General features: G+C 45.6%; 1 protein-coding gene across 1 annotated transcript; it reads right to left on the bottom strand.

Annotated features, from left to right (window-relative positions):
- Window positions 1-1,838: 1,838 nt before the first annotated feature.
- On the bottom strand, window positions 1,839-8,588 carry PRSS46 (Putative serine protease 46). The gene is made up of 5 exons (XM_064274247.1): window positions 8,564-8,588; window positions 8,052-8,194; window positions 4,907-5,106; window positions 4,455-4,714; window positions 1,839-3,651 (listed from the first exon to the last, which is right to left on the bottom strand). The coding sequence occupies exons 1-5, from the start codon at window positions 8,586-8,588 to the stop codon at window positions 3,359-3,361; spliced, it is 921 nt and encodes a 306-aa protein (XP_064130317.1). The 3' UTR covers window positions 1,839-3,358.
- Window positions 8,589-13,070: the final 4,482 nt, after the last annotated feature.

Raw genomic sequence — 13,070 nt, 5'->3', positions numbered from 1 at the left:
GGACTTCTAAGTCAATTGGTAAAATAAATTCTATTATGAAAACATTCTGCATCCTACTTTGAAGTGTGGCATCTGGGGTCTTAAATGCTAACAAGCGGCCATCTAAGATGCATCAATTGGTCTCAACCCACCTGGATCAAAGGAGAATGAAGAACACCAAGGTCACACGATAACTATGAGCCCAAGAGACAGAAAGAGCCACATGAACTAGATACTTACATCATCCTGAGACCAGAAGAACTAGATGGTGCCTGGCCACGACCGATGACTGCCCTGACAGGGAGCACAACAGAGAACCCCTGGGGGAGCAGGAGAACAGTGGGATGCAGACCCCAGATTTTCATAAAAAGACCAGACTTAATGGTCTGACTGAGACTAGAAGAATCCCGGCAGTCATAGTCCCCAAACTTTCTGTTGGCCCAGGACAGGAACCTTTCCCGAGGACTACTCATCAGACATGGAAGGGACTGGACAATGCGTTGGAGAGAGATACTGATGATGAGTGAGCTACTTGTATCAGGTGGACACTTGAGACTGTGTTGGCATCTCCTGTCTGGAGGGGAGATGGGAGGGTAGAGAGGGTTAGAAACTGGCAAAACGGTCACGAAAGGAGAGACTGGAGGGAGGAAACGGGCTGACTCATTAGGGGGAGAGTAAATGGGAGTATGTAGTAAGGTGTATATAGGCTTATGTGTGACAGACTGACTTGATTTGTAAACTTTCACTTAAAGCACAATAAAAATTATTAAAAAAAAAAAAGATTGTAGATTGAGTCCTGCCTCATTAACATAACTGCCGCTAATCCCACCTCATTAACATCATACGGGTAGGATTTACAACTCATAGGAAAATCACATCAGATGACAAAATGGTAGACAATCACACAATACTGGGAATCATAGCTTAGCCAAGTTGATGCACATTTTTGGGGGACACAATTCAGTCCACAACAGGGAACAACATATCTAATCTCTAAAATATATAGAAAACGTCAGCAACTCAACAACAAAAAGACAAACAAACCCAATTAAAAAATGAGCAAAAGACATGAATAAACACTTTACTAAAGAGGGCTTTAAAAAAAAAAAAATTTTTTTTTTTTTTAAAGAGGGCATTCAAGAGGTCAACGAACACATGAAAGATGTTCACAATCTTTAGCCATTAGAGAGACGCAAATCAAAACGACAATGAGATCCTCATTCCTGCTAAAATGGCATTGATCAACAGAAAACAAATGCTGGCGAGGATGTGGTACTGTAAAATTGTACAACCACTGTGGAAAACAGTATCGCGATTTCTCAGAAAACTAGAAATAGAGCTAACTTATGATCCAGCATTCAGGCTTCTAGGTATATACCCTAGAGACCTAAGAGAAGTGGCATGAAGAGACATATGCACACCTATGTTCATTGCAGCACTATTCACAATAGCAAAAAGGTGGAAACAACCTAAATGCCCATCAAAGGATGAATGGATAAGCAAAATGTGGTACATACATACAATGGAACACTATGCAACCCTAAAGAATAATGAATGATAAGTCCTCAAAACATAACATGGATGAATCTGGAGGATGCTATGCTGAGTGAAATAAGTAAATCATAAACAAACAAATGTTGCATGATCCCACTTTCATAAAAAGACAAAACTATGTGTACACACAGAAACCAACATTCGTTGGTGGTTACCAGGGACGGATGGGTAGGGAGAGGGGAAATAACCCTTTAGAGTGTAGACACTTGTTATTTTTGGCAATGGGAAAAGTAACAAACATTGAATGTGGGTGGAGTGTGCACAGCTTGACCAAGGTGAATGATGTTGCTAAGAAGTACACACACACACATATAAAGGACGTATTTGGTAAATGCTAGAAAATATATAATTTTGCAACAGTAACAACAACCAAAAAATTTATGTGTGGTTACATATGTATACATATATGTGCATATAGTCATAGTATATGCACATACATGTGTGTACATGTATGTATGTTCATATATAGGGGACACAGTTATGGATACTTCTTAGATATAACCAAATGCCTCACGGGATTGGTTTTCTGGGTTTGAAGGCTTAGGACCATAGCCTCACAGGACAACTCAGCCAGTTAGCATAATATAGTTCACAAAGTTTATGTTCTATGTCCTAGTTTGGTGAGTAGCTTCCGGGATCTTAAACACTTGCAAGCAGCCATCTAAGACACAACTATCAGTCTTCTCATCTGGGGCAAAAGAGAAAGAAGGAAACCAAAGTCTCCAAGAATATATTAGTCTGTAGGACTAACAGTCTATACAAACCTCGGCCTCATCTATCCTGAGACCAGAAGAACTAGATGGTGCCCAGCTCCTACTAACAACCATTTTGATCAGGGCTACAATAAATGGATCTCAACAGAAGGGGAGGAATATGTGGAACAGAACTCAAATTTTTAAAAAGTCCAATTGAGACTAGAGGAGTCCCCAAGACTATTGCCCCAGGATACTACATAAACTTTAAACCAAAACTACCCCCCCTGAGTAGCAAATAATAGCCTTTTAGCTAAATAACAGATTGGCTCATAAAATAAAGAATATTACCAATGGGTACTGTACACCTTTAAAATATCATCTATATGCGACCAAATGGTCAACAGTCACTCTAAAGCAGAGATGAAAGGGTAAAGGGACAGGGAAACCAGATTACTGGAAGCAATACATCCACGAGGGAATTAATGAGAATGTTAACACATTGTGAAAAATGTAACCAATGTCTCTGAACAATGTGTGTAGTAATTGTTAAAGGGGAATCTAACCTGCTGTGTAAACTTTCACTGAAAACACAGTAAAATTATTTTAAAAAAACTCTATGGAGCACACATGAGGCTGCCATGAGCATCAGCTTGCCGTCAACTTCACAGCAAGTTATTTTATTAAAGACGAAGGTATGCACAGCCTATGACCCACCAACTCCATGCAGGATGTATCTTGTTGAGAAATCCTGGAACGTATAAATAGGGATATGTGTGTGGACCATTCAGGGCAGCAGCGTTTGTGATATAAAAAAAATTGAAAAGGACCGCAATGTTTATAAACAAGAGAATGGGTAACTCGTGGTGTATTCACAAAGAAGAATATTATAGAACTGTTAACTCTGAGTTAAAGCTGCATGTATCGATATGGAGATATCTAAAATACATAAGGTAGAATGGAAGATGCAAGTGGCAGAGGCGCGTTTACAGGACGATTTCATTTATGCAAAGCTGGTTCTGCCAGCACCTGGCCCAGATCTGAGCATGTGTTCGGGAGCGTTAAAATGACCTGAGAATTACTGCCATTATTACCATCATTGTAGACACGCTAAGGGTATTTTCACTCCCATTTTACTGATTGGAAACCGAGGTCCAGAGGAATAAAGAGTCCCAGTGCCATGTCATAGGGAAGACATGCCCCCCAAAGACCCTCCCTGCCCCGATCCACACACTCTGCACCTGACAAGAGGCCACACCCCGCTGGGATTTGCCACACAGCATGTCCTTCCCGATGAAGAACTTCTGGCCCCTCTTGAGGAGGAATCGGTATTTCTCATTGCAGACGTCATTGTGTACGATCTTGATAGCTATCTCTTGAAGGCTGTAGGGGGCAGGTGTCGATGTCCCTGAGGACGCTGTGGTCCCTGAGGAGAGAGAGATCCTGTCTGGGCATCCCGTAACTCTTCGGCCCAACTCCATCTTGGTGTAGTCTGAATTTGCTAATGTAGGAAGCAGGGCCACTTCCTGAAATGGTAATTTGTAAAGGCCTCAGCCCACAGCCTGACTTTTATAAAAGCCCCAGCTCATTAGAGTGACTAAGCAAGGGTCTCCCAGGGTGTCAGGGGATATCCAGGCCCTGAACGGGGACAAGGAGAGATTTCCCCACAGTTTCAGGTTCCATGAGCGGGTGGGGCTAAGCACTGCTCCATAGCTGCCCAACAAGGTGGCAAGATCCCAAAGTGGCTGGCTATGTGGCGCCCCTGGAAGGCAGGACCCCATAACCCTCCCCCAGATCTAGGACCTCAGGATTGCACCAACAGGGGACAGACCTCCAGGATTATGGGTTCCTCAAGATAACCAGTGTACAGGATGTCTCAGTACTTCCTGAAATGCAGCCTTTGTACAAACTGTGGACGGGGAACCCCATTAATGGCCAAAGAGTCATTTCCTGCCAATGCTGCAGGGTGGAGGCTTCGCCTTGCGTTTAACTTGACTTTGGGAGCCAAGGTCCATGCAGGCCAGGTGTGTCTTTTCCACTAGAGCACACTGTGTATATCTGCTTATCCACAGAGTTCAGGACAGTGCATGGCACAGGTAGGTGCTCGGGAAATGCCTGCTGGCTGAGTAAAGGAGTGGATAAAGGAACGGACTGCGGAGCCCATGGTGGGGTGGAGGATCTCTGCCCTGAGCAGGCGTGTGTCTTGGGTCTCCACCTGCCTTCACTCACCTTGTTTCCCTACATGTCCCCACCCAATCACCCAGCATATGGACCCAAGAGGTAGCTTGTGTCGGGCATCGGGAAGACAGATGGGCTGGATGTTGGGGGACCAGGAGATGGGGTTCTGGAGCTTCAGGAGGGCAATGTCCTGGGACGCAAGATTGCTGAAGCTCTCGTGGATCACGATGCGACTGATTGGGAGCTGAATGCCAGCTTCCGGGGAGCGTTGGTGTCCTACCCTCACAGAGTACTGGCTTTGGTTCCTGGATCTGCAGGGTCACAGGAGGAGGTAGACTGTCAGCAGGGAGGCTGGAAGTGGTCAGAGAGACAGGGGCGGAGCACAGGGCCACCCAGCCAGGCCCCCTCCTCCCAGAGCTCCAGATTCACCAGGCACCCCTACTCCCCCTCCCCTACCCCCCACAGAAGGCAAAGCCCAGGACCTGCTGGCCATTCTGACTGACCTTTGTAAGCAGTGGGCAGCCGTGAGGACCCATTGCTCGTGGAAGATGGAGCCGCTGCAGACGTAGATGCCCAGGAACAGGATGCTCACCTGCCATGGCCACTTGCCTTCCTCCACCACCTTCCCCTTCACCACCCTGCAGGAGATGTTGGTCTGACCACAGACCCCGAACAAGGGCACTAAGGAAAGAGTAGAGACGGGCTGTGCTAACCCCTCACAGATCCTCGGGCAGCCACAGGCAGCTCTCGCTCAGAGCCCTGCACACTGCAGACTGTCGAGGCAGAGTCACCTTCCAGCCTGGATACGAGCAGCCAAGGTCACATGAACATGTGGGGAGGGGCTTTTCCCACCACCCTGGAACTGGCAACCAAAGACCCAGAGGCAGCTGGTGCCCCACTGATATAAAATAAAGGCACCCCCAAACAATGGGGACCAGACAGCCTCTCCGGAGCTTGTTATGAGGTAGCCGAGCCCTCACCCAGGACTAATCCCAGCACCAGAGTTTATACAAACAGATGGTAGGGGGAGTGAGATCACCAGAGGGGAGAGCCGTCAGCCTGGGGTAAATGGCAGGGCTCAGCGGGCAGGGCAGCTTGAAAAAATGGACAGTGCTGCTTCACTGCACAGCCCCGGGGCCAGCTTCACGCAGACCACCACCCCGATCCACACAAGGAAGTGAGCAGTGATGCTGCTCCACATCCTCCTTGCCCCTCCCTGGCCCCCACAAGCAGGGGAGCTGCCCTGGAGGGAGGGGTGGAAGGGGAGGAGGCCACACTGAACTGGATATGAAATTGAGATTTGGCTTTTTTGTTTGTTTTTTTTTATTGTGCTTTAGGTGAAAGTTTACAGAGCAAAGTAGTTTTTCATTAAATAATTAATACACAGATTGTTTTGTGACATTGGTTGCCAACCCCACATGTCAACACTCTCCCCTTCTCCACCCCAGCTTTCCTATTTCAATTCGTCCAGTTTTCCTGTCCCTTCCTGCCATCTCATCTTTGCTTTGGGCTGGTGTGCCCATTTGGTCTCATACACATGACTGAACTACGAAGCACGTTCCTCACTTTGTGTTACTGTTTGCCCTAGAGACTGAGGTTTTAAACTGGGCTCAGCTTGTCTGTCATTTAATAACCAAGCGTCATTAAGGACAGGAAAGGGAGAAAGAAGATCCGGCAAGATTAAAGAAAAGAAAAGAGGTTCTCAGCGGTGGCCTACTGTCAAGTTCAGACTGGTCAATAAACTATGACACGTGGCCATGGACCTCTTCACAGAGGCGAAGCTGGACACAGGTTCACACTGTCACCAGCTTTCCTGATTACAGAAAATCTCCGTTTCCTTCTGAGCTCAGCTTGCGGGGCCAAGCAAGGACTCAGTGTCAGTGAGCAAGGCTTGCTCTTACCTGGGAGAGTCCGTAGGGGTGGAGGGGTGATGACAACAGCAAACAGACAAGGCTCTGAATCTCTGGCGACCCATATGTGTTAACAGGAACATCTATGCGCCCTGCCCTGTAGAAATCCCTCTGGAGTAACCAACTGTTGATGTCTGGGCTCATACCTACTGTGGGCTCCAGGCTCCTGGTACCATCAGGCATAAAGAAAGTGGCCAACTCCCTTGCCACAGACTTCAGTGCCTGGACACCTTTGACCTCAACCAGCAGCCTTCCACCGGGACCCCAAGGCTTCCTCACCGACCACCCCTCCCCTTCCACGGAGGACTCTGCTTTGCCCTCTCACTGCCCAGGCTGTCCTACTTTCTGTCTCCCCCAGGGGGAGCCACACTTCAGGCCCTTCTCATACACCTTTTTGTTTCAGATTACAGCCTGCCCATCTACACAGGGAGGAAGGAGGGAGTTTCCAGAGGCCACCCTTTCCTTTCTCGTAAAGCAGAGGCCTCACAGAGCTGAGTCTCTGCAGAAAGAACACCACCACTTAAAAAGCGATAGCTCTAGGAGGCAGGGTTGGGCTTCCCCTCTCTGCTCCCCATCCTCAGCGGGTTCCCCAGGTCTCTGAAAAGTGTACCCCTCAGAATTCAGGGCAGTGTTGACTCCGGTTCCCTCCCCCAAAACCTTACACCAGATTTGCAGGATACAGCCTGGAGATGCCAGCATCAGCTGCCAGCATCAACTACTGCAGCCAAATTTGGGGAGAGCCATGAGGGATTATTTGAAGGCTCGGAGTATTGCGGATCAACTCTTGTCATAGGCGCAGTGGCACCATTACACAGAGCCAGACACTCAGCAGCTCAAAGTGATTCCCTCACAGACCTGCCTGTACCCTGGCTTGGAGGCCCAGAATCAGAGCTGGGAAGCATCGCCATTTACAAGCTGTACTCTGATGTCATCTCTTGCACTCACACTTGGGCTTGGGAAGACAATATTGTCTTCATGACCTCTGTCCGTCTAAAGTCAGAGTTCCACACCCATCCCCACATCATCATAGGCACAGCGGTCAGTCAGCTACATGAAGCAGTATACACCCACAGCACCCTAAAACGTCAGGGATGCCTGAAAGCAGTATAGCTCATTCAGAGTAGAGAAGACCACCCCTTCATTCACTCATTCATTCATTTTGTGATACACTGTTCCAGGAGGGGAAGTCATACATTGGTGGTGAGAAAACAAAGTCCCTGAGCTGGGGAACACAACCCCACTCCCTCCCCGCAGCATGATGTCTGACACGCAACAGAATGGGAAGCTGGTAGGTGACCCAAGCTAGGGATGCCACCACAAGATTACGTGTGGTGATCAGTTAGGGTAGGAGTCTCGAGACCCTCTGTTGCTTGGAGTTCCAAACTTTTCACCCTCAAGAAGTATATTGAAATCTGGACTTGAGTTCTGACTCCATTACTTACAAGCCGCATAAGCTCTCTTGGCCTGGGTTTCCTGCATTGGAATAGGGATACTGGTAATGTCCACCTTACAGGGTATTGAGATGTGAAGCCATGTGAATGGGGCCTGACACAGGATGAATGGTCATTCACACATCACTATCTTCACCATCATCATGGCAAGTCCTGGCTCTCCTAAGATTTGCCTCCCAAACAAGCCCATGTGTTCCGTGGATGTTAGTTCACCCCCCTCCCATTCATAATAAGGCGCTTCCCTCCCGTGGTCATGGTCACCCTGCAAGTTGGAACAGCCCCCTTACCTCACACAGTCTGGTGAGGACATCCCCATTATGGATGATGGAACACTTCAGGCATGGGGACACTAACATAAGCACCCAGGCAGCAGACCCCTCCCGCCTCTCTCCCACATCCCCAAGCCCTACCTTCATGAAGTTTCTCATATCTGGCAGGAGAATAGGCAGATGTGAGAAGGCCCTCCTCACACCCAGACCCACTTGACATTGCAAGCAGGTGCCCAGCCTTTACTGGTCCTCATAATGGGACATGGGGGCAGGGTGGGCAGGAATCTCCACTGTGTGAGGATTCTAGAACTCATGGTTTGTTCATTCAGGGAAGCAGGGCTTCTGCCCCAGGGTTGGAGGCTCCACCTTTCGGGCAGCAGGATGCTGAGGAGGTGGTGTGGCCATGGCAAGGCCCCCCCAGGGCCATGAGATGATGCTGCTGCTGGGCACCTCACTGGATGGTGCTCCTGGTGCCAGGCCCTCAGCAGCACACCGATGCCCAGCCTTGGCCCTTGATGGCACCCCTGTACCTAACTCTGAGTTGGCCGATGACATTGCCACGTGTCTGGCCTGTGTCAGCACCTGGTCCCTGATGCCTGAGGCACCCCCAGTGCTCCTCCATGAAGCCTCTCTGATGGTTCCTCTGGAGGTGTGGAAACTGAGGCAGGTTCTAAGAGTGGAATGACTATTCCTGTACTGTGTGACTGAGTTGGGACTGGCTTTCGTTTTTCCCAAAGGGTCTTGTAGAGGGAGGCCAGGTGTGCATTTGACTTGGGAAGGTGGCTTCCCAAGAGGAAGGTGATGCCCGTAGCATCTTGCAGGCCCGGACTTCATGAATCAGCAGGAAAAATGACACCTTGGGATCCCTCCACACCATTCCACCGAGGTCCCCTCCCCAAGGACCGAGTGATCCCCACACCGTACATGAGGAACAGCTCAGTCTTGCTCCACCTCATTCCCAGTGTTGGTGAGGATGTGGAGTAACGGGGCTGCTCACACACTGCTGGGAGAGAAGAACCAGCACAAGCACCATAGGAGACTGTTTGAAATCATCTAGTAAAGCAGAAAGTGTGCCTACCCCACAACCTGGCAGTTCTTCCCTTGACTGTGTACCCGGGAAACAGTTGTACACATATGCAGCAGGAAAGACATCCTAGCTGTTCACATCAGCACTGTCAGGAAGAGCCCCAAGTGGAAACTTCCCAACTGTCACTGAAGGGAGGATGGATGCAAGAAACACTGGACAGCCATGAGGATGGGCCATCTACTGCTACATGTGACTATATGGTGAATCTCATGAACAAACAGTTGAGTGAAAGAAGTCTGGCACAAAAGGGTACATACTGTATGAATTTTAAAGACAAGCAAACAAACTATTTGTTGGCATACATGCTATGGTAGAAAATCAAGGAAGTAATTATCCTACAATCAGGTTTCCTCTAGGGGAAAAGAGGGATAGAGAGAAAGAGAGATCAATCTCCCACAATTTATATGTGTGTATTTATGTGTATGTGCCACAATAAAAAATTCATATGTATATGTACATATATATGTACACACACACATATATATCCCACAAACTAAAAAGAGAAGGAAACTCCAAAGAAGAGAGACCCTATCTACTCCTCTGCCTTTGTGGAAAACTGGAAAATAATAATTTTGAGGAAACAATCAATCAATAAAACAAAATAACTGAATAAAGATCAAGCATATCCATTATCACAACTCATGTGAACACATTACTCTTAAAAGACAAAGTCTTACATTGTATAGAAAATAAATTCCACTCGTATGCTACTTATTAGAGACACACCTAAAACAAAGTGACATGAAGCAGTTCATGGGAAAAAAGACATTAATCATGTTCAAACAAAAACAGAAAAGGCTACGTTAATGAGGATGACCCAGGACCGGGCAACATTTTGTTCTGCTGTACCTAAGGTCTCAATGAGTTGAAGTCAACTGGACAGCGGCTATCTATCTATATAACTCTTGGATCAAATAAGAAAAATAATGTGAAATTTTAAACCATAATAGAAATGAATGACAATGAGGTCAGTACATACCAAATCTTGTGAAATATGGCCAAAGTAAAACTCAGATGAAAATTTGTGGAATTAATGAACTAAGCATACCACTCAAGAAGTTAGAAAAAGAACAATAAAACAATTCCTCCAAAAAAAAAAAAGGAGAAAGTTGGAATTACTAATGCTAACTAAAGCTAAAAGGACTTATTGGTGTGGGGGTGCGGGAGGCAACAGATCTGATCACTAAACCCAAAAGTTAGTCTGTACCACTGAGGAGCAGACAAGTAACAGAACCCTCCACTCAAACAGGCTTTCAATTTCTGTCTCTTCTCTCTGGCTTCAGTGGTGCCTGCTTCATCCTAAATTGGTTCCCTTGTTGAAAATCAGTTGCCAGTAGCTAACATCCTCTTGCTTCACATTTGGAGAGAAAGTGCGCCAGTCTCTCCTCCAACGACGTCTTATGCTCACTGGGACCATCTAGGTCAGTGCCTGACTGAGGTCAGGAGGCCAGGGCACTGGAATATGCCAACTAGATCAAGCCAATGAGCAGACCAGCTGGGAGCTGGGAGTGCGGCAGCTTCCCCGGAAAAGCACGGGTAGCATTCAGAGGTGGGGGCTCCCTGACCAGGGATGGGGAAAGCTAGGGAAAGAGGAGAAGGAATGCTGTGATGCTAACCAATAAAACTCCACTACAGGGTCCTTTGAAAAGACTTAGGAAATCAACAAAAATTTGGCAGTTATGATCTTTACTTGTTAAGAAAAAGGGAGAGAGTACACATACAAATTATACTAGAAATAAAAAGGGACCACAAGGGTAAATTACATACTAATAAATCTGAAGTTGTAGGCTAAAATAAGTGATTTTGAAGGAACACATATAAACTAACTCAAAAAGAGGTGGGAAGCTTGAGTGGGCCAATAACTATAAAAGCAATTTTTATAGTCAAAGGTTTGTCTCCTGGACACAAGGTAATTACGAGCTAAGGAGACAGAAAGGACCACATAAACCAGAGACTACATCAGCCTGAGACCAGAAGAACTAGACGGTGCCCAGCTACAACCAATGACTGCCCTGACAGGGAACACAACAGAGAACCCCTGAGGGAGCAGGAGAGCAGTGGGATGCAGACCCCAAATTCTCATAAAAAGACCAGACTTAATGGTCTGACTGAGACTAGAAGGACCCTGGTGGTCATGGCCCCCAGACCTTCTGTTAGCCCAGGACAGGAACCATTCCCAGAGCCAACTCTTCAGACAGGGATTGGGCTGGACAATGGGCTAGAAAAAGATGCTGGTGAGTAGTGAGATTCTTGGATCAAATAGACACTTGAGACTATGTTGGCATCGCCTGTCTGGAGGGGACATGGGAGGGAGTTAGAAGCTGGTGGAACGGACATGAAAAGAGTAGAGGGAGGGAATGGGCTGTCTCATTGAGGGGAGAGCAATTAGGAGTATATACCAAGGTGTATATAAATTTTTGTGTGAGAGACTGACTTGATTTGTAAACTTTCACTTAAAGCACAATAAAAATTAAAAAAAATATATTTGTCTCCTAAAAAAGGCATCAGGCCTAGCTGGTTTTATGTGCACAACCTACCAAGCATTAGGAACAAATATTGCTGGTGCTAAGTAAACTGCTTTAGGGCATAGGCAAACACTAGAAAGCTTCTTAACACATTCTCAGAGGCTAGCACAGCAACGAACCAAATTTGAGCAAAGGGTAGAACAAAAAGGAAAACTGTAGGCCAATTCTAACATCGGGGCCAAAATTCTAAACAAAACGTCAGCAAATTGAATCTACAGGGTATTACAGCAGTTATGTAAGACATCTGTTGATCTAATAATATAACTCATCATTTGAACAGATTAAATAAGAAAAATCATATAATCATCTCAATAAATACCCAAAATGCATCTGATTAAATACAACAATTATTCCTATTAAAACAACAATTAAACAGTCCCATATGAGCCAGGAATAGAAGGAAGCATTTTTATTTTAAGGAAGAGTATAAGAATAATATGAACATTAGTAGCATTCCTACTAGAATGGATGTCTTCTGTTCACTATTGCATCCCCAGGACGCAGAAGAATGCCTGACACAGAGAAGACTGTCAAATATTTGTGGAATGGGTGAAAGGATGGAGTCAGGGTTGGCACATGTCCTCCTGCCATCACCACTACTATTTCACATTGTGCTAGAGGTCTCAGGCGATGAGATAGCAAAAAGAAATAAATGGTATAACTTTCAGAAAGGACAAGATAAAGCTGTCCCCATTTTAGGTAATCGATTACCCAAAAACAATCCAAGAGAATCAACTTAAAAACTATTTGAATGAACAAGATAGTTTTTCAAGGTGGTCAAAATCAAGATCACAATTTTGTAAAAACCCTTCTACAGCTTTACAATACTTAACATGTAGAATGAGAAAAAAATTGTAATGGGAAATGATATCATTCACAACATAACCAAAGTTGTAAAGTACTTAGGAATAAACTTAATAAGATATTTTTACAGATATCCAGGAATAAACTATAAAACTACCAAAAAGATATAGATGAAGAGCTGAAAGAACAGAGATGTCTATCATACCCCTGGATAGAAACTCAACGTTGGAGAAATGACAATTCTCCTCAAATTAACCTGGATAATATAATTCCAATTCAAATATCAATAGGATTTTTAATGAAAATTGACAAACTGATTCTAAAGTTTTATGAAAGACAATCTTTGCAGAATAGGCAATACTTTAAAAAAAAAAAAAGGAGAGCTTTTGTTACCATTTAAGAAAATATAACATAAAGCTGATCGAAAATACAGCACTGACCTGGGGACAGAAAGAAAAATCAATAGGGAAAAAATAGAGGGTTCAGAAACATACCCATGTATATACAGAGATTCTGCTGTTATAAATGTGGAAATTCAAATCAGCAGGAAAAGGATAGACTCTACAAGAAAGGGTGTCAGTGAAATTGCCTCTCCACTTGGCAATAGAATTAAATCCCTGC

The sequence above is a fragment of the Loxodonta africana genome, chromosome 22 (genome assembly GCF_030014295.1).
Source record: "Loxodonta africana isolate mLoxAfr1 chromosome 22, mLoxAfr1.hap2, whole genome shotgun sequence".
In the NCBI taxonomy this organism is placed as follows: domain Eukaryota; kingdom Metazoa; phylum Chordata; class Mammalia; order Proboscidea; family Elephantidae; genus Loxodonta; species Loxodonta africana.
This window is presented reverse-complemented; position numbering and strand designations above follow the sequence as displayed.